At 44.9% G+C, this 19,848-nt stretch overlaps 2 protein-coding genes across 7 annotated transcripts in view; one reads left to right on the top strand and one right to left on the bottom strand.

The window, feature by feature from the left end:
• Positions 1-7,359, bottom strand: part of ERMARD (ER membrane associated RNA degradation) — a 1,617,289-nt gene extending 1,609,930 nt beyond the window's left edge. For 2 of the 5 annotated variants that reach the window (XM_069607435.1, XM_069607433.1), the window contains exon 1: positions 7,151-7,280. Coding sequence is in view for 1 of the 5 variants with exons in the window: in XM_069607437.1 (XP_069463538.1) it covers positions 7,151-7,163 (13 nt within the window). In the remaining 4 variants the exon portion in view is untranslated. Of the gene's footprint in view, positions 1-7,150 lie in introns of all 5 variants that reach the window. The other 3 variants (XM_069607434.1, XM_069607436.1, XM_069607437.1) reach the window with 3 other exon arrangements.
• Positions 7,360-7,590: 231 nt separating this feature from the next.
• Positions 7,591-19,848, top strand: part of DYNLT2 (dynein light chain Tctex-type 2) — a 269,626-nt gene continuing 257,368 nt past the window's right edge. For both annotated transcript variants that reach the window (XM_069607439.1, XM_069607440.1), the window contains exon 1: positions 7,591-7,801. In XM_069607439.1, coding sequence (XP_069463540.1) covers positions 7,613-7,801 — 189 coding nt within the window. In that variant the 5' untranslated portion in view covers positions 7,591-7,612. The remainder of the gene's footprint in view (positions 7,802-19,848) is intronic.

Raw genomic sequence — 19,848 nt, forward strand, 5'->3', positions numbered from 1 at the left:
GTTGGAGGTGGATGAGCGAAGAGCATGAGAGGGAAGATATTTAGGAAGAGTGGGTTGAAGGTATTGAGGTCCCAGACCCCAGAAGGCCTTGTGGACAATGCAGGGGGTTTAGAACTTAATCCTTGCTGCCACTGGAAGCCAGTGCAGAGATTTCAGTCCTAGAGAGATATGATCGCTGGGCTTGAGGCCAAGGACAAGTCTCGCAGTGCTGTTTTGGATGAGTTTCAGAGGGCGGAGAGTAGAGGCAGGCAGATTTAGAAAGAGGCTGTTGCAGAAGTCCAGCCTAGAGAGAACCAGAGCTCTGCAGACAGTGAGCTTCTGGGGGAAGGAGAGGAAAGGAAGAATACCTCCGAGGAGGTGCAGCTGGTATTGTGACTTCTTAGAGATGTCAGAGATGTGAAGAGAGAAGGAAAGTGTGGAGTCGAAGATTAACCCAATGTTTTTAGCCTCACAGGTGGGAGAGGGAAGAGGGCCAAGGGAGGCCGGCCTGAGAGTGACAGGAAAGGAGGGAGCAGGTGTGCCGATGAGGAGAATCTCGGTCTTACTGGCATTAAGGCAGAGATCATTGGCGGTACACCACTTCTGGATAGCAGAAAGACAGTCAGAGATGAGAGAAGGGGAGGAAGTGGCGGAAGCCAGCCTGAAAATGAGTTGGGTGTCATCTGCATAGCACTGAAAGTTGGGACAGAGTGGCAATGCGATAGGCAAGAAGTGCCAGGTATTGGTTGAACAGCCGGGTAGAGAGGTTAGACCCCTGGGGAACACCACAGGTAGAGATAGAGGAGAGGAAGGACCCAAGTTGGACCTGGGAGGGTCGGTCGGAGAGGAAGGAGGTCAGCCAAGCCAGGGCCTGATCGGTGATACCCAGGTTATCACAGAAACGGTTGCGCAGGATGGCATGGTTGACCGTGTCAAAGGCAGAAGAGAGATAAAGTAAGATGAGGACACGGGGGGGGCGTTGGAGTCAAGGTTGGAGAGCAGGTCTTCACGGATGTTCACGAGAGCAGTTTCTATGCTTCTGGCAGCTCTGAGGCCAGACTGATGGTCATGGAGACAACCAACAGATTCAGTGTGAAGGTTGAGTTGAGAGATGGCAAGCTTCTCCAAGAGTTTGCCCAGGAAGGGAGTGATGGAGATTGGATGATAGTTAGCCGGGCAAGAAGGGTCAGCTGAGGGTTTCTTGAGAAGAAGATGCACAAGGGAGTGCTTCATGGGGGAAGGGAAGACTCCAGTGGCGAAGGAGTGGTTGCAGAAATCAGCCAGAGCAGGAGCCAGGGTGTCAATGTGGTCTTTGATGGTTTTGGAGGAACAGGGGTGAACCTGTTTTGACGAGACTTTCATAGATCAAACTTGTCTAAAAACCTTGTCAGGGGAGAACAGGGGAAAGGCAGACAAGGAGGGAGGAGAGGTGGCCGCAGAAGGGCCAGAGGAGGAGCAGGGAGGAAGAGAGAGAGAGGACAGGATGTTTTGAGTTTTAAAGATGAAGTGAGAAGCCAAGGCAGAGCAGACGGCTTTGGAGGGGACAGGAGAGGTAGAGACTGCAGCAGGATTGGCCAGCCCCCTGCAGATTTTAAAGAGTTCAACCGAGTATCGAGGACCCAGGCCCCAGAAGACCTTGTAACAATGCAGAGGGTCTTGAACGTAATCCTTGCAGCCACTGGGAGCCAATGCAAAGATTTCAGTGCTGGAGAGATACGATCCCTAGGCTTGAGGCCAAGGACAAGTCTCACAGTCCTGTTCTGGATGAGTTGCAGAGTGCGGAAAGTAGAAGCAGGCATATTTGAAAAGAGGCTGTTGCAGTTGTCCATCCTAGAGAGCCAGAGCTCTAGAGACAGTGAGCTTCTTGGGGAAGGAGAGGAAAGGAAGAATACCTCTGAGGAGGTGCAGTTGGTAGTTTGATTTCTTAGAAACGTCAGAGATGTGAGGAGAAAAGGAGAGTGTAGAGTCGAAAATGAGCCCAAGGTTCTTAGCCTCACAGGTGGGAGCAGGAAGAGGGCTAAGGGAGGCCTGCCAGAGTGACAGGAAAGGAGGGTGCAGGTGTGCCGATGAGGAGAATCTCTGTCTTACTGGCATTAAGGCAGAGATTGTTGGCGGCACACCACTCCTGGATAGCAGACAGTCAGAGATGAGAGAAGGAGAAGAGGTGGCAGAGGGGAGCCTGAAAACGAGCTGAGTGTCATCCGCATAGCACTGAAAGTTGTAGCAGAGAGCGGCAATGCGGTGGGCGAGAGGTGCCAGGTATTGGTTGAACAGCCAGGGAGAACACCAAAGGTAGAGCCCTGGAGAACACCAAAGGTAAAGAATGAGAAAGATGAAAGGAAGGACCCGAGTTGGACCTGGGAGGGTCGAACAGAGAGGAACGAGGTCAGCAAGGCCAGGGCCTGATCGGTGATACCCAGTTCATCACGAAGACGATTGCACTTGATTTTACACCAGATGGTCAACAATACCTATTTAGGACACCAACCATCATTGTGGATAAACTTAAGGATATTTATCGGGCTATGGTGAGTGAGTACAGTCACAATAATGCTTTATTGTAGAGACAGTACCTTGTAGCATGCCCACCAGCCAGGGGCTTAAGCTGATCCAGCCCCTTGAACACCTCATCCGCTAGGTTAGGAGCATTGGCAAACTGAAATGTACAGCTGGGAAATGCATCTTAGCATGTTATGGCCCAAAGGAAGTTAATCCGAGGGACAGACCCAAGTGCAATGAATGTTGCAAGTGACCACCTCAATGCCATCAGGCATGACCCCTACATCCACATGTGCCCCTTTTTTTTTTTTTTAAACAAGCATACACCCATATGGCATAGATGAACTTCAGATATGGGCAGACCAGATGACAAAGAGGCTTTATGAATGTGCCAGCAGACATATTTGCAAAGCGAGAACCAGTCCAAAGCACAACCTGATGGACTCTGCAATGTCCACACCATCTGATTTAGGTAGATCACGATTCCTGCATAAACCACTGTGATGGTACCAGACACTGCAACTTCATAAAAGACAGTCAGCCGAGACACCTAGTGATGAGCGATCAAAGCGAGAGGCACTTGCAGGCGGATTGTTGGTACAGCGGACCTGAGAACGACTGATGGCCATGACCTGAAGACCATCAGGTTCCTATCCTCACCATGACCATCTGTTTTCCAGGATAGATCATCATCTCATAGCTCCAACTGACCACCTCTATCATTCCAGCTAGTGTAGCCACAAGCCAGTGTTAAGACGGATTTCTGAACTCTTTCATGGAGGCGCAGAGGTTCAGAAGGCCAACCTAATTACTTGGAACAGGGTAACCTCTGGACAAGCCAGACCAATCAGGGTAGCGATCGAGGCGGTCAAGACTAGGTCTCAAGAGGGGTGAGGGTGACTGAAAGCCGGCAATGAGCACACAAAGCAAGGACACTTACAAATTACTCCAAAAAGGTGTTATATTAAAAATATATACACATTTATTCCAAGGCCTTTGCAACAATGACCGTAGCGAGAAATCACAATAAAACTCTAGTAAACCAACACATACCAAACCAATACAATATATATACAAATACAAACGAGTCTAAAGCGTTAGATGCACGAAATGTGTAGTCCACCTAGAAGGGGAGGAAAACAGGCAGTGCGAAATAATGATTAGACCCAGTCCGCCTTCAGAGGCACCTAACTAAAAGGAAGTCCAAGCCCTACGAAGAGTGCAGCCTTGTGCTCAAAAGTACCTGCACACGCTGGTGCCAAGGGGCAAAAAGGGGAGTCTCTTCGAGGGAATCAGGCAGTTCAGTTTGGTGCACAAATGAAGAAGAACAGAGTTCCGCGACTCAAGCGCAGCCTCCACTGTGGGCAGAAGCAGAGCGCGAGTATGGAAAGGCGTGCTGTTTGACACAGCGGGGAAAAGCTATGGGCTCCTGCAGGAGGGCGACCAGTTCCTAGCTATGCTACTCACCGGTCCCCGATGCAAGCAGACCCAGGCTTCTCCGCGTCAGTTTCAGTGCTGGCAGGTTCAGGGGAGCAGGGGACGTCTCGTCGTCGTGTAGATTCTGCAGCAGCAGAGTTGAGTTAAAGATGTCCCAAACGAAGTGAACCCGCACAGATTGTTACCACAGCAGGGCAACTGAGCAGCCGTGTGTATCTCAGCCAAATGTACACTACTCACTTCAGACCTGGGAATGCCAAGTGTACGAATCGTGTGAGAGTGACAAGGACTTGAAATACAACACAACGTGGCGGCGGTTACAGAGCAAGACTCCTGGGTAGGCTGGTCAGTCTGCTGGATGGCCCAGAGACACTTCCGAAGGCTTACGTGCAGGAGATGGTGAAGATGCCGAGAATAGCTGTCCCCGCTATTCCAAGGGTCGAAGTACCAGTACAGGCCTTCTGGTTCGATCAGAGGTCGAAAGGGTTTCACAAAGTGACAGCAGTGCCGAGCAGCAGTCCTTCAGCGGGTCACCAGCGATTCCTCGGTTCAGCCTTGTGGTTGCAGGATACTTGGCTCCTGTATTCCTTTGTTCGGGAGAACTCATGAGATCGACATGGTAGTGGAGTTTCCAGCCCCCTCTTATGCACGGTTCCCTTCGCGCCAAAACGGAGGGGACCCAATAGGAGATCCGCTCATCAAACACTCACACCATACGTGGATCTATCACGGACCACGGTGGTCCCAGGCATTCACACCACACTAGACTCTCTGGCACCCAGGATGTGTATTGGGACCAGACATCCCAGCCCACATCCTGGAGGCACACACAAGGCCTGTAGAAGCCCGCTAAAGCATCTGTGTTTCGCAGGAAAGTACATGCCCAAATAAGGAAGGCCCTGGGTCGGCTCGACCTGGGGAAGGTGAAGGGGGCAAGACGGTCAGCGGACAGGACAAAGGAGCCTTGTGGTCTGACCATTTTGGGAGAAACGCGCTTAAAACGCCAAAAGGAGCTCAAAAACTCAAGAAACGATCGCTGCCACCATTCCCGTCCGTGATTCACTTGCACCGATCATTTACAATCCAAACAGAGTATCTAGGGCCTGTAGAAGACTAGAGACCCAAGAGAGCAGTAACTTAGCTTACAGTGCCCTCTTGTGTCATGTTGCACGAAAGCTGCAACATGATAAAGAAACTACGGAAAACAGCGTTTCCCGGTACTGACTGTCTTAAGGGCATGTCAGTTTCCCCGTAAGAATGGAGCGGAAGCCCAGAGGGGTGCGGCAGAAGGCTGCACTTCTCTGGCAAAGTCTAGATCAAGGTGAAAACAACAGCAAAAAGTTTAGGGGTTGCCACATGGAAGGAAAATTACCCACAATTAAGAAATCTTTCCTAACAGCCAGCTTCATCCAAAGACATTTTCACCAGCTCCTGGAACATTGGTGAACCCCTTGACAAGGAGTGATGGGGGAGGTGTGAAGAGAGAGAGAGAGAAGACAAGGAATAATAGGGGGTAGAAGGAGCAAGTAGAATTTGTACACCTCTAGGGGGCAGACGGGTAGAGGTAGGAAATGAGAAGTAGAGTGGGAGGAAGAAGGGAGTGCGATATAGTGGGGAGTCAGAACAGCAGGAAAAAGAGAGAGTACCTGGAAGGGGAGAAAGGAGCTAGATGCCTGTGGTGGCTCAAAATTGACAAAGCTTTACAAGCTGATCAGAGGAGTAGTTGAGTAGAAAACCCCTTAGAAGAACTCCAGAGTGAGTCACCACACTGCGATGTAGGGATGTCTTGGGTAGGGAGGTGGGAGCCCACAGGAGAGGAATGCCCACTAGTGTACCGCCAGCCCAAACATAGTACATTGAGAAAATGGTGCATCTTATATAAAAATAAAAAGTCCCTCGAATCACACTGTGGAGTCTGACAGTTTGTACGACAATCTGTGATAACATCCACGTCATGGTGATGTTTACCTAGACCACACTCCAACGAGTGCCTTCAAACGTCTATCCTAATCTTCCTATTGTGTCCAGAAAGGATTTTGTAACTTCTGTTTCATCTCCCACCATTTAAACCCTGTAACATGCTCCAAGACCTTATGGAGAAGGCCAGCACTGAACAAAAATTCTAATAAAATAAATTCCCCACACCGGTCCAACTGTCTCTCTTCCATCGAATTCCCCATTTACCATCGAATCACTCTTTCCCGTTGCCTTCCCCCTCATCTTGTATTCCTTTTTACCCTACAACAGCACTTCGGCAGGGGGGGTCACGATATCTGAAAAGGTTACGTAGGCACTGTAAGACTACTACAGAGCTGATGACATTAGTATAAATATTTGATAAATTATCACAGATATATTTGTCAAAAATAAAAAATTGTGGTCATTCTTATATTCCCAAAATGCTCTTTGATTTTACACAAAGGAGCCTGGAACCCACATTGGCGATATTGTTCTCCCTCCTTTACCTCATTGGTGATTTATTTATAGCATGTGGTTGATTTTCTCACTGGATTAATTGTTTATATGCTGAACAAGAGCATTTTATTCATACACTGCAATGTATGCACAACCGAGCCAGAGTGGTGCATGCATGCCAATAGGTTTCACTCCCGCGGGTTGATGCTAGGCTAGTCTATAATTGGGAGATCCTGGACTACAATCCCAGAATACAAAGTTCTATCCAGGCAGAGTATAGCCTCTCTGGAATGGTATGTGAAAGGAGGTGCATTTACAATATACAGACTGGATGCAAACAAGAATGGCTGCTTTCCTTGACAAGTCACAGTGTCATTAGCATTTCAAAGACCCTCATTGTGTATATTCTACACAGTAAATGCCTGCACCACATAAGCCTGAAACAGTGTAATGCATGGACACTTGCACATTTTTTTCAGAAGATGCTCATGTGAAACAATGCTGTACTGTGAAGACAAGTAGAGCAATACAAAGATTAATGGTTGTCTTATGCAGGTAAGACATTTTCAAGCACCGGGGTGCTGTAATTGTTTACAGACTCCTTAATTTCGGGAAGGGGTGTTTCAGATGAATGTTTAAAACAAGGAAATTGGGTGTTTTATAAAAACGGAGACGAGCATGGGTATAACTTTAAACGGAAAGTGCCACCACCGGGCAAATATTGCACTGTAAAGTACATCCAAATCCCGAGTATATTGTACTTCGCAAATCCATGACTTTACACGACCCGTACACACAATAAACTGAATAAAACACATACAAGTGTCCGGCATGAAATGTACTGTCGCCCCCTCCTTTAATTCACCGGCACCAACGCCTTCCTTTCCACCTCTACCCCTTATCAGATTCTTCCTGCAACTCTTTATTTCCCCATGCCATCAATCACCTAGCTCCCGCCTCGTCCGACGTCAGGTAACTCCATTGGCGTCAGAGACCCGTCACCCGGAAACGGAACCAGATTGTTTGTTGGCAACGCTGTTTTTTCCCGCGACCTTCACGGAGAGACCGCGGTTTTCTTCTAACCGAATAACTTCTGACTTTTTTTTATTAAAACTGCAACGCCGTCACTAATTATATGCGTGATTTGTCTACGCAGTTATTTGTATTTCGCCCAAAAATAAGTACAATTGAACAGGAAAGAGCTAACACATTTCGGCCGAGATGGCAGTGAATCGAGACCACATAGTGTGCTCTAGATTATCTATGTATTGCCTGGCACGTGATGTTTCAGCCTTCTGTGCGGAATATCAATCTACTCCGTGCGCGAGGTCGTTCATATCTTGTAACAGTTCGCGACAATCCTGGTGTTCGCGACCCTACTGTTTTGTTAATAGTAAAATTTGGAAAGTTAATAAAGATGTCTAAGACGCCCGCCAAACGCAAGCGCAGCATGTTTGCTGAAAGGGATTCGGTGAGTGCTAAAGACCGAAACGCCCCCTCCTCTGTGCCTTTTGACAGCGAAATACGTTAGATGACGTTTGGTTGAGGGTCGAGTACTTGTGAACAGATTTTTTTTAAACCTCAGAGGTGATTGCGAAATTTCCCAACAAGGGTCGTTGCGTGGATTAGTTGCATCTGAGTGAAAGAGATAGAACGTAGTTATCGTCAATGTGTATTCTTTTTTTTTTTTTTGTTCAAGCCCATACCAGTAAAACATATTGAGTGGCCTCTACCTGCATAAAACCGGGCAGATATGAGTGAACGTACCAGACGTCCTATTGGAGCAATGATGTATACTGGTGCAGACTTGCTGCAACCTTTGACCTAGATAATATGTAAAGTGAATGTGGGAACGTACTGTACTGGCATCCTTTTTGTAATGACACTGCCTTCCACAAAATTTAAAAAGTGATGAATGTTTAAAATTAATCATAACGACTAGCATTGAGCGTTCTAACTTTCAAAACAATTATTATGTTAACCAGCCTGTGCTTTTACAGAATCAGTTTTGGTTCTGGCTCTAATGTAATATGGAAGAAAAGCATGCGGACAGTGAAAGACAGGTGGTTGGGGTGTGGGATAGCATTGCATTCGATTAATGTAAGATATGATATTTAATTTATATCGCGCCCATACAGCAGTGTTTCATGGTGTGACGAGGCAAGGGGGGTACAAGGGAGAACAAAAAACAACGATCTTACTAGGCCCAGTGGCATTGAGAACGCGCAAGTGCAGGGGAGAGGGAAGGGGGAAGTGCAACGGGCAGGGGAGGAGCGGAAGTGCTGAACACATGAACAAAACAACAACAGGTAGTTTGGCCAGCAGGTGGCAAGTGCAGGAAATGAGCGCAGGCAATGGGTGTCTTATAAGTGCAGGCAAGGGGACTGTAGGGTTGCAGATACAGACCCAAGTGCAAGGGTTGGCAGGGGGCAGTGCGACTATCCAGCTGGGTGGGCAGGGATCTGGGTCCGAATTCAGAGGGTAGACAGGTGCCCAGCACAATGTTAAGATAGATTTCTGAACTCCTGGTGGGCAGAGGTTCAGAAAGCCAGCCTAGTTTCTTGGAACAGCGTAACCTTCTGGACAAGCCAGACCAATCAAGGTAGCACGGCGGCGGTCAAGACTAGGTCTCGGGAGGGGTTAGGGTGACTGAAAGACCTCAAAGAGCACACAAAGTAAAGGACACTTACAAATCACTCCCAGTCAGGTGTAGATATATTAAAAATACATATACATTTATTTCAAGGCCTTTGAGTTTCAAGCACACAAACCAAATCACAGTAATACTTATTAAGTCAATACAATCCTATCTAAATACATATATACAAGACCAATGGGGTCTAAAGGGTTATTGCACGAAATGGGTCCACCACCTAAAAGGGGAAGGAAACAGGCAATGCAAATAGTCTTTAGTCCCTTCTGCATCCAACACACTCCTAACTAAGAGGCAGTCCAATCCCTAAGAAGAGTGGAACCTAATGCTCAAATCTACATGCAATGCAAGCGCACACGGTAGTTCAAATGGGCAAAACATGGTCTCTTCAAGGGTCTGTAGCAACTCAGGAAGGTGGGTGAGACGATGAAGAATAGGTTCCCACTATTCAAGGAGGGTCTCCACTTAAGGGCAGAGTCGATTCCAAGAGTTGGGAATAGTTTGCACTAGCAGTGAAAAGGAGAGGGGCCCTCAGGGGCCATTCGGGATTAAAAAATGGATGGAGGCACTAGGGGCCACCGGCTAGGGTTGCGATTACACACCCACCCCAGGCGCACTCTGGACCAAACTTCGGCAGTCAAGTCCACTTCAGTTGCAGGTTCAAGTGCAGCAATTTGGCGGCTCTGCGGCTTTCAGCGATGGAGATACAGCAATGATTCCCAAACGGGACAGTGACGATTTCTCCACTCCTGGTGGATGGATCAGGCCAGTTTCACTGCAGCAGGATTCAGGGGCAAGAGGGGCACAAATGCAGCACACCTGCAAAGGTAGTCACCACGGCTGGGCGACGCGGTAACCGCGTATGCTCTGGTTCAGGCGCACTCGTCTCACTTCAGATCTGGGAACGCCAAGTGTACGAAATTCAGTGTGAGGGTGCCGTGAACACAGAGCTAGCGATATATCAAGTTTCGAGGGCCTCCTCGAAACGGCGGCGGAGACAGAGCAAAGGTCCTGTGTAAGCTGGTCAGCCCACTCGTTGGCCCAGGGACATTTCCGAGAAGGCTTACTTGCAGGGTTTGATGAAGGTGCCAAGAATAGTTGGTCCCACTATTCCAATGGGTTGAAGCGTCTTCGCAGACCTTCTAGGACGACCAGATGCAGAGGGTTCCCACGGGACGACAGCAGTCTCAGGGTTCCAAACCTTCCAGCGGGTCAGCAGCGGTGCCTCGACTCGGCTTCTTAGCTTCAGGATACTTGTATCCTATCCTTCGTTCAGTGAGAACTCCAGAAATCGACATGGTATGGGTGTTTGGGGGCTTCTCTTATCCAGAATCTCCTTCGTGCCAAAACGAAGAGGACCCAATGGGAGATCTGCTCACATACAGGCATACCATACGTGGACCAATCACGGACCATGGTGGTCCCAGGCATTCACAGCACTCCAGACTCTCTGGCACCCAGGATGTGTATTTGGAACAGCCACCCCAGCCCAGATTCTGGAGGCGCACACACACGGCTTGCAGAAGCCTACAAAAGCTTGGCGTTTCGTGGGAGAATGCATGCCCAAATAAGGACTGACACGGGTCGGCTCGACCTGGGGAAGGCGAAAGGGCAAGATGGCCCAAGCACAGGACAAAGAACCTCCTGGCATGGCCATTTTGGAGCCAGGCCACCTATTTGTGCAAAACGCGGTAATCGCGGTTTACCTGGCAGGAAAGGGTTAAAAATACATGAAAAGATAAGCTGCCACTAGCCCTATCTGGACACATCTGCACATTTCATAAAAAAATCCTTCGAGAGTATCTAGGGCCTTTGGAATTGACTAGGGGACCCAAGTGTACTCTACTGGAAGGTACATTGTACACTTATTACATGTTGCAGAAAAGTTGCAACATTGGAAAGGACTAAGGGAAACAAAGTCTCCCAGTACTGACTATCTTAAGGGCATGTCAGTTTCCCCATAAAAAGTGAGCGAAAGCCCAGAGGAGGGCAGCAGAAGGCTGGGCTCCCCTGGTAAAATCAGACTATGCAAAAAAGTTGGGGGGGGGGTACACAACTGGAGGGGAAATTACACATAAATGGAAATCTTTCCTAACACGCAAAAAGAAACAGACAGAGATTGGCAGGGGAGAGGAAGAGAGAAGGGAGAAGCAAAGAGAAAGGTCTTGAGGTGCTTTCGGAACCGAAGATGGTTCTCCTCAAGTTTCAGAGAGGCAGGGAGGTTGTTCCAGAGGGAGGCCCCATCCGAAGAAAGAGATCTACCAAATGTATGCTAAGTCTGCATGGAACAGAATTGAATGGAGAGATTGTTGCCTGGGTGTTCTGAGAGAACTCTGTTCGTGACTAGGAGCTGAATGTGATGGTGGTCGTTTCCTTGTAAGTATTCTGATGTAACCTGAGAAGAATAATCATCCCGAACTAGTACCTGAGGGTTCTGGGTCATCCTGTAACTATTCACTACCATTTTGGGGCCTAGGCTTGAAAGAACCCAAAGGGACCTGTTACGGTTTTATTACACGGCACACTCCAGCCAGGGACTTCTTCCCCGACAATGAATGCAGTGTACAATAAAGCGCTTTTTATTTTTAATAAAAAACAGGTTCTTTTGTTTGAGTAAACCTCCAACCCGTCTCGCACCCAACCTCCAGAAGCACCCCATGTCACAATGGACCAGGAATCAGGCCGGTGTGTATCAATAATATTTTTAATAATTTATTATTTAATGAAAAAATAAAATCAAACAATTTCACAGCCACGGATGTTGTGGTAACACAAATGCACTAATCTCTACAAAACAATTAGGTTAAGCTATCCTCTTACAATTCTCACAATCTTTAATGGCAGCACAGAAAAAGAACAATTGTGTAAAGAGATAACACCAACGGTTTAGCACTCCCCCATGCAACCCCCCCCCCAAACATCAGCTAACTTGATTCCTTTGAATGGAAGGCAGTGGCAATGAGTAGGGCTAGAGAGAGAAAATTGGATTTGCGTTAAAGCCCACTACCCCAAGATGGGGAAGCCAGCCAAGAAAGTGAAAACCTGTTTTTTGAGCAAAACAGCAGAATGGGATTTTGATTATTACTCACAGCTGCTAGGGGACAGAATGAAAGGAAATTTGTGTTGCTTACACTTGAGATGATAGGAAGCTTAGAGACTACTACTCAGCACACCAGGGCAACAATAGAAATAAAGTAGGAACATCGTTTTTGGGAGGAGACAAATGCAAAAAGGAAAAATACAATGGCAAATGGAAATTCGTTTTACACTGGATTTACAATGACAGGCAGCTCAGAGAAGGGGTTTACCTGAGAATAGGAAAATCGTTTTTTACTGACAAGGACCGAGACACATAACAGATAGATTTATAGGCAAAAGGGATTGCTCTCAATGGGACTACGGTTTGGGTTTTTACTAGGACAGATGCAAAATAGGAATTCGTGTGGTGATGCACACAGTACACGGACAAACTCGGTTTTCAGTTACAAAGAGACTCATTCTTTTGACGCAACACTTTAATGACTATAATAATTAAAGAAAGACACCAGGGACAAGATGGTTAATTTCGAAATTCAACCATCTGGTACCATGAGTTTCAATGGGGGAATTAATTGATTTACTTGAAAATATGCTAAGGATTTACACAGACACTGAGAGGTTTACCAAAGGGAATATGCGAACATACACAGGCTAGACACAGTTTCTTCTATGGGAAGGTGACTGAAGTACACTAGCAATATGGGGTTTTCAATGGGGGAATTATTGGGTGCAATGCTGCAAAAGGAAGGGCTTATGCAACTTAGGGCTGAGGTTATTTGCTACTTACAAAGTAAGCCTTGGTTTGGGATTCTGGAAAGCCAGCTGGATCTCGGAACACTCTGGACAGCTAGGCAAGGGGTCTGGTCACTGCACTCTCATAGATGGTAAGGTACAGCCGCCTTTTCTCGTCATCCTTCTCCTGTCTCCCCGGATTTCTCTGTGTCTGTAACCTAGTACAGTCCCCCTTATATAGCACAAATGACATCACAAACTTTACAATCTAGGGGAAGTACCCTGTAATTATCCCTGCTGCTCGGATAGGACAGGTTACCATTCCTCTCTCTGCCCCCTGGCATGATTGGTTCAAAGGAAGAGAGCACCATCTGTCTGTTGCATTTATTACACTGCTTTGTTCTCAGCTCAACTTTTTTGGCAAAAACGAGTTATGTATAATAATTTCATACTTATACTAGCCACCGCCAAATGAAAAAGATATGCGGTTTAAGCTGGTCATGGAGAACTATGTACACCGATCGCCAAATCCGCACGATGTAGCATGGCATTTGGCACATTTTTGTCCATTTCATAAAATGTACAAAAGTTATGAATCTGCAAATGATCCAGCATGTTCCTAATGTCATCTTCCAACTTTCCATCAACTGTCATATTTGTCACCTGTTCAGATCAGTCCGAAACTAGTCTTAACCAGCCATTTCAGTCCCCAAAGTCCTAGGGAAATGCAATTAGTCTCTTTAAAAGTGCCTGGAAATTACATACAAAAATAGCATAAAACAAATTGATTCTTATTCTGATTGCTGTGAAAATGCCTAAAATGAAATCAGTTTTTTCATGTAAATTGAGAGTGTCTTGTTCTACCTGGGCAGGGCCATTCTTCCCCCACAGCCATCTGTCTTTCCCTGGACTCAGCTGATGACCAGAGATTTTTATGACTTCCTTTGACGTTACAGTTTGCTCTTTGTAGTGAGTGCAGGAAGGAGCTCACACCTCCTAGTCGAGCTTAGCCACACTTGCTTTTTTTGAAATCCTTAAACCCCTGCCTTCAAGTCTGGCAGAGCAGGGAATTATGATGCCCTCAGTAACATCACATTTGACTGCAGGATGGTTCACTGGTAGGTGCGACTTCCAGTGGGAAACAGGGCTTTTAATTGTTAAGTTTCCTGCTTTAGCCCAAACTGGTATTTCCGGTATTCTGTGCCTCTTCAAAGCTGACTGAAGTCTGGTGGGTGGAAACATAATGTGCATTGCTTTAGTCAACATTCCCCCCATAGCATATTTCCCTGACATTTATGTGTGAGCAGTGCTATCTTTTAACTGTGGCCTTTGAAAGTCATTTTTCTTTCTTTACACGTGTGCAAGCCATTTTTTCCGTCTAATGTTTGAAATCCTGTCTTGTATATCACAGGATTCTTTAATTTCTCCTTTTTAAGCAAGTTTGCCTTTGCTGTTGATCCATTGACAATGAGGGGTAGGCCCCTTTCCCCACGGTTCTCTGATTTGACATGAACAAAAGAAAAAGCCAAGCCATTTTTCATTTATAGTGGTTTAAGGGCTGCTGTTCAAATGAAATGGAAAGCAAAAACCGTGTCTGGTTTAGTGTGGAAATTCTTGCCCCTCATGTGAACTAAAAGTTTAAAAAGCCAGTTTTTTGATGCAGTGTATAACTTGTCATTTAGGTGAAACAAAAGCAATGGAGGGCCGTTTTTGGATGCAATGCATAACTTCTTGTCAATTAGGTGAAACAAAATCAACGCAGGGCCGTTTTTGGATTACAGTTTTCAACTGCATGTGGCAGGGAATGCAAAGCACGGCCGTTTTTGGTGGCAGTGTTTCAATGCAGTTTTTCAGGTGAACAGGATTTCTGTTTAGGGCCTTTAAATGCACCCCACAGACCCAAGTAACCAGAACCTGTGCTGTTTGAGGGGGCAACCATGAACACCCTCTGCCCCTCAACCTGACCTATACCATCACACATTTCTGATGCAAACTCCAGCAAGTAAGACCTCGCAGTCCATGCTAACTCTTAGCAGGAGTGTGTACACTTTTCAAAATTCCTAAGGACGGAAAGATCTGCTTACCTGGTTACCCCAGAAGCAGCAGAGCGCCTAAATGCTGAAGAAGTCATTGGGGGAGCGCCACAGGGTATAAATAAAGCCCTGAAGGTCTGACAGTGCTAGCAGCTCAGGGTCAACTGGGAAAGGCAACTTCCATTAATCAACGCATCCCAGCGGGTTTGGAGGTTCCCCTAGAGGAAAAAAGGGCTTTGGCAACACCAGCATTGACTGGGTAGTGTACCTCAGGCGCCGTGGACTCAGCAGGGGGTGGGAGAGGAGGAAGCTCTGTTGGTTAGCGTATCTTGCACGGAAGGGTGAGTTCCCACAATGGGCTTTGCTGTCAAGCTAGTAGCATCAAAAGCCCTGTGTTGGCGCAGCTTCCACACAAGTGTGGTGCCATGTAGATTTTTGTGAATTCCTTTGTGCCCTATGGTGCAACTGAGAGCAGTGCCTGGCATGTGCCACCAACCTGTTTTGAATTCTACCACATGACTGCAGAGGCCAGGACGGAGCCAGCGTAAACTGGTAGCAGTGATGTTTGTTTAACTCTGCACACCCTGAGAATGTCTTTCCTTCTGAGCGAGCCTCCCGAGTATAGCATACGCTGAGCGCATGATTTGGCCACACATCAAATAGTTCCTTGGAAAGTGAAAAGGTCCTGTATGCACAGGAAAGCATTAGCGTACTGGGACCTACGCTGCAGGAGAGTTTCTCTGAAAGTAACGGTCCGGGACCATTGGCTGGACTAATCCTTTGTACATGACACTATGCAGGTTTGCGGTATTCCGGATATACTTGTGCAATAATGCTTTCAATGTTGGTTTGGCTGCCTCATTTGCCACATTAGTTTATTTTTTATTTTATTTTATTAGTGTACAGTTTATTACAAACCTTTACTTAAAAAAGAAAGACATTTTTCTTTTATAAAAAAGAAACGTCCATTTCAATAAGATAGAGTAAAATAGAAAAGGATGACTAGGTCGAACAAAAAGAGAGAGAGGAGCCTCTAAAAGTCAGGTACCCTTCTGGTCAGTTCCCATCAAATTCAGTGTTTGCAATGGCTTTATGACCTCCCACGTTAACAATGATTTGTGGCCCGAACTCGATCTTTCCCAGAATAATGAAGTACCCAACCACCAGTCAGTATACACAAATCTTGCAAACGCCTTTTCCCTCATTTCTCTTGTACCACCACAGACCAACATTATGTGTCTCAAAGTTTGAGTCTGATAAAAAGAATCTCACAAACAATGATCATGAGACACACTGATGAGAACCCAGTCACTCTTACCGAAAAGGCCATTACCTTCTTCAATCATAGTTATCAATTTTTATTCTTCATTAACAAAACAATTCAAATTCATAATAGCAAACACGCCATCTGATAATTTCTTTATACAATAGTTTCAAGATGTGAACACTCTTGTGTTCTTAAATCCAATTTCTAAATCAATTGAAAATAAATGTATAATTCCTCCAAGTTCCTCATGTGGAAGAGTGAATATCAAACAATGTGATCAACAATTCATATAGGTCACAATTCATATTGTCTTAATCACACACATGTGATGATACACATCTGTAAAACAGTTCTGTGTCATTTGTAAGCGGAGCTACACCAGCAAAAACAAGTCTCCCTAGTATAGTGCTTACTGCAGACACCACACTACGCGTCTCAAGGCCTGCTGCCCCTTCTTCAGGTGTAACTGTTGTGTAGAATTGTGCACTGTATGAAAAATAAAAGGAAAAATCCCATAAGCCTCCTGTCCTGAAATTGTTTTCTAATCATTCATAATGGTTAGAAACAGTGTACTGACTTGTCTTGGGTTTTCCATTAGAATAAACCTTCAATCCTCAGGGCTTATTCATCAAATTACACTGTAAAATACATATTGATTATGTAGATTTCTCTCAAAATGTATGTGTACATGAATATACAGTAATTCACATAGGGTACGCCCAATCCACTGACCTATAAGTAGAAACTCAATGAAGAGGGTGTAAGTGATGTAACTGCCTCTCTGTGGCCATTCCGCTGTTGTCTCGTTCTGAAATCGCTAAGATGTAAGCGAGACAGAATGGTTGTAAGTAACTATTGCAAATAGAATTTCATATTTTAAATACTTCATTGTCTCTAGAAGTAAATCCTTCTGAATCTCACCTTTTCTCCAAAACGGCATGGGAAATCAGAGTCGGCTGTCAAACAGCCTTCCGTCCCGTGTCAGCGTTTATATGCTTGTGTTCTAATGATCACATGATTTCCTGAGTCTCACGTGATCATGAACACGTCATCCTCTACTCTGTGTCCTTCTATTCGTAACTATCGTGAATGCGTGATACAGGCAAAGGGGGGCGTGTCTGCAAACAGAGCCTCACGTCCCGTATCGGCAGTTCTATACTTTTCACAATGCGGGATAGTCAGTATTAACTCTCTTCTAAATGTTACTTAGCACATCGCCACCTGTTCTCTATCTATTCACTTGTTGTCAAACCATGCCCTCACTTGCTATAACCGCAAGTTGTATATCACGCACCTTATTTTCACAAGTATCCTTAATAGAACTCAAATTAAATAGGGCTTATTCAGACGATGTGCTTAACACTTGAAAACCATTAAATTCCTGCATATGTGTATAATATCACTGCTTCTTACACTGATTATGTTAGTTCTCCTGTAACACAGAGGGCATTAACATGTCTAATTAACATTCCTACCATATCCTAAAGACATAAGATATTCCTGAGAGATCAGATATTTTAAATTCACATGCACAGCTCAAAAAGAGTCGAATTTGTTTTCACTAATATGCTTCCTACATATGTTATCATTGGTCATTATCATTCTTACAGTGTCATCGAAACAATTCACACATTTCAGATGAATATACAAAACTAAACCAAAAGAGTAAGATTTGTTTTCATAGATGTGCTTCACACTTCAGAGCAATTCAATCCCTACACATTTTCATTCACAATACTTGTTCCATGAGAAATTAGTTCTGCTATATGTCATTCCAACATTTATCATGGAAAACAAGTTAAATCAAAATCCACATTCATTCATTTGGAATTTAAGGACTCTAGTTGTTCAATCCATTGGATTTCTTTTTTATATAATCCCCCTCGTCTTGTTGTCTTAACTTGCCCCAGAACTAAAAACTTCAATTGTGCTACTGTGTGGTTAAATGTTTTGAAGTGTTGTGCCACAGGTGAATGTATTGAACTAGTCTGCATATTCGTTTTGTGTCCAGTCCATCTTAATTTAACTTTCCTTGTAGTGAGACCAACGTAAAAGATACCAAATGGGCACCTAATACCATAGATCACGTTTGAAGAATCACATGTAGATGTGTGTCTTAATTTGACCGCTTTCCCAGTGTACGGGTGATTAATTGTACTGCCCTTAATAACATTATTATAATGCTGACAGTTGTTGCAGGGGAGAGTTCCCTTATTTGAGGAATTTAGTACTGATCCTTCGATATAATCTGCTTTGGTGAGATAACCCCTCACTGACATGTTCTTTCTATGCGCAAATGTTGGTATTTCATCGAACAATTGTGCTAAGAGTGGGTCCATTTTCAAGATCTCCCATTTCTTTCTCACTATGTTCTTGATTTTGTAGCTCTGTTGTAAGTATGTAGTTACATTCACCAACTTTTCATCTTGTGTTTTTTTGGATGGTTTTAGAGTTTGTTGTCTAGGTAATTCTGCTGCTTTAACTTCCGTTCTTTTGATGACTTCTTCAGAATAACCCCTTTGATGACATTTCCTATACAATAATGTCTATTTACTTGCATATTCTTCTTATTCAGATATGACCCACTTGTATCTGAGGAACTGACTGTACGGTATACTTTCAATAGGTTGTCTCAGTTGAAAGCTTGCTGTCTGAAGTATAATGTTCTTGTCCGTTGGTTTATTATATATTGTTGTTTCAAGTTTACCCTCCTTCATGTACATTTCCACATCGAGGAACTGAATTCTTTTGATACCGTGCTCAGTGGTAAATCGAATCCTTGGACTTAATTGGTTCATGTACTTGAAGAACTCCATCAGTTCCTCAGTTGTGCCCCTCCAAATTCCGAACACATCATCAATAAATCTGTATATGTATAACTGATGTTCTCTCCATCTAGGATTATTTAGGACATACTGCTCTTCCAGGTAAGCCATCCATGCATCTGCGTAAGCCGATACCATGGCCGCTCCCATAGAGGTTGCTGATGTTTGCACAAAAAAGATCTTCAAATCTGAAGAAGTTATTCATTAAGACTAGTTTCATTAAACTCATTACACATAGTCTGCTGGCTGTACAATCCTCAGATGATAGAAGAAGCCCTTCCATTGCTTCAAGTCCCTCTTAGTGTGTAATATTAGTGTACAAACTGAACACATCCATGGTGAACAGGATTTCAGTTGTTTCATTAAACCAATGATCTTTGACTTTCAGTGAAAAGTCTGCAATATCTTTCAGATAAGTTCCAGTGGGCTGAACTAGAGGTTGAATTGCTTCATCAATATATTGTGGCACTGGTTCTAATAAACCATCTGAAGCTGCTATTATCGTTCTTCCTGGAGGATTAATAAGGCTCTTGTGTATTTTAGGTAAAATATATAACACAGGCATAATTGGATTTGATTTAGTTAGGAATGATTTTGTTTTCTCAAGTATCCACTCGATTTGCTCCGCCTCATCTAAAAAGGTGTTAATCAATTTCCTCACTTGCTCTGTTGGAACTCGAAAGATAGGTATCTTGGTCTGATAGTTGTCGCTCCACCTCTTCTTTGTATTTGAACCTTTCCATTATGGCCAATGCTCTACCCTTATCTGCTGGTTTCAGGATTATGCTGTTGTTTTACCATAGTCAAGTTAATGTCTCTTGTTCACATTTAGTGAAATTCCCAACTCGTTTCTTCTTGAATGAGAGCTTCGCAAAGTCTCCCAACACTTTCTTCTGAAATACCACCAGTACATGATTCTGTGTCGGTGGTAAGAATTAACTCTTTGGCGACATTTCAAGACATTCAGAT

Source organism: Ambystoma mexicanum, chromosome 4q, assembly GCF_040938575.1.
Source record: "Ambystoma mexicanum isolate Mex_15411 chromosome 4q, UKY_AmexF1_1, whole genome shotgun sequence".
In the NCBI taxonomy this organism is placed as follows: Eukaryota; Metazoa; Chordata; class Amphibia; order Caudata; family Ambystomatidae; genus Ambystoma; species Ambystoma mexicanum.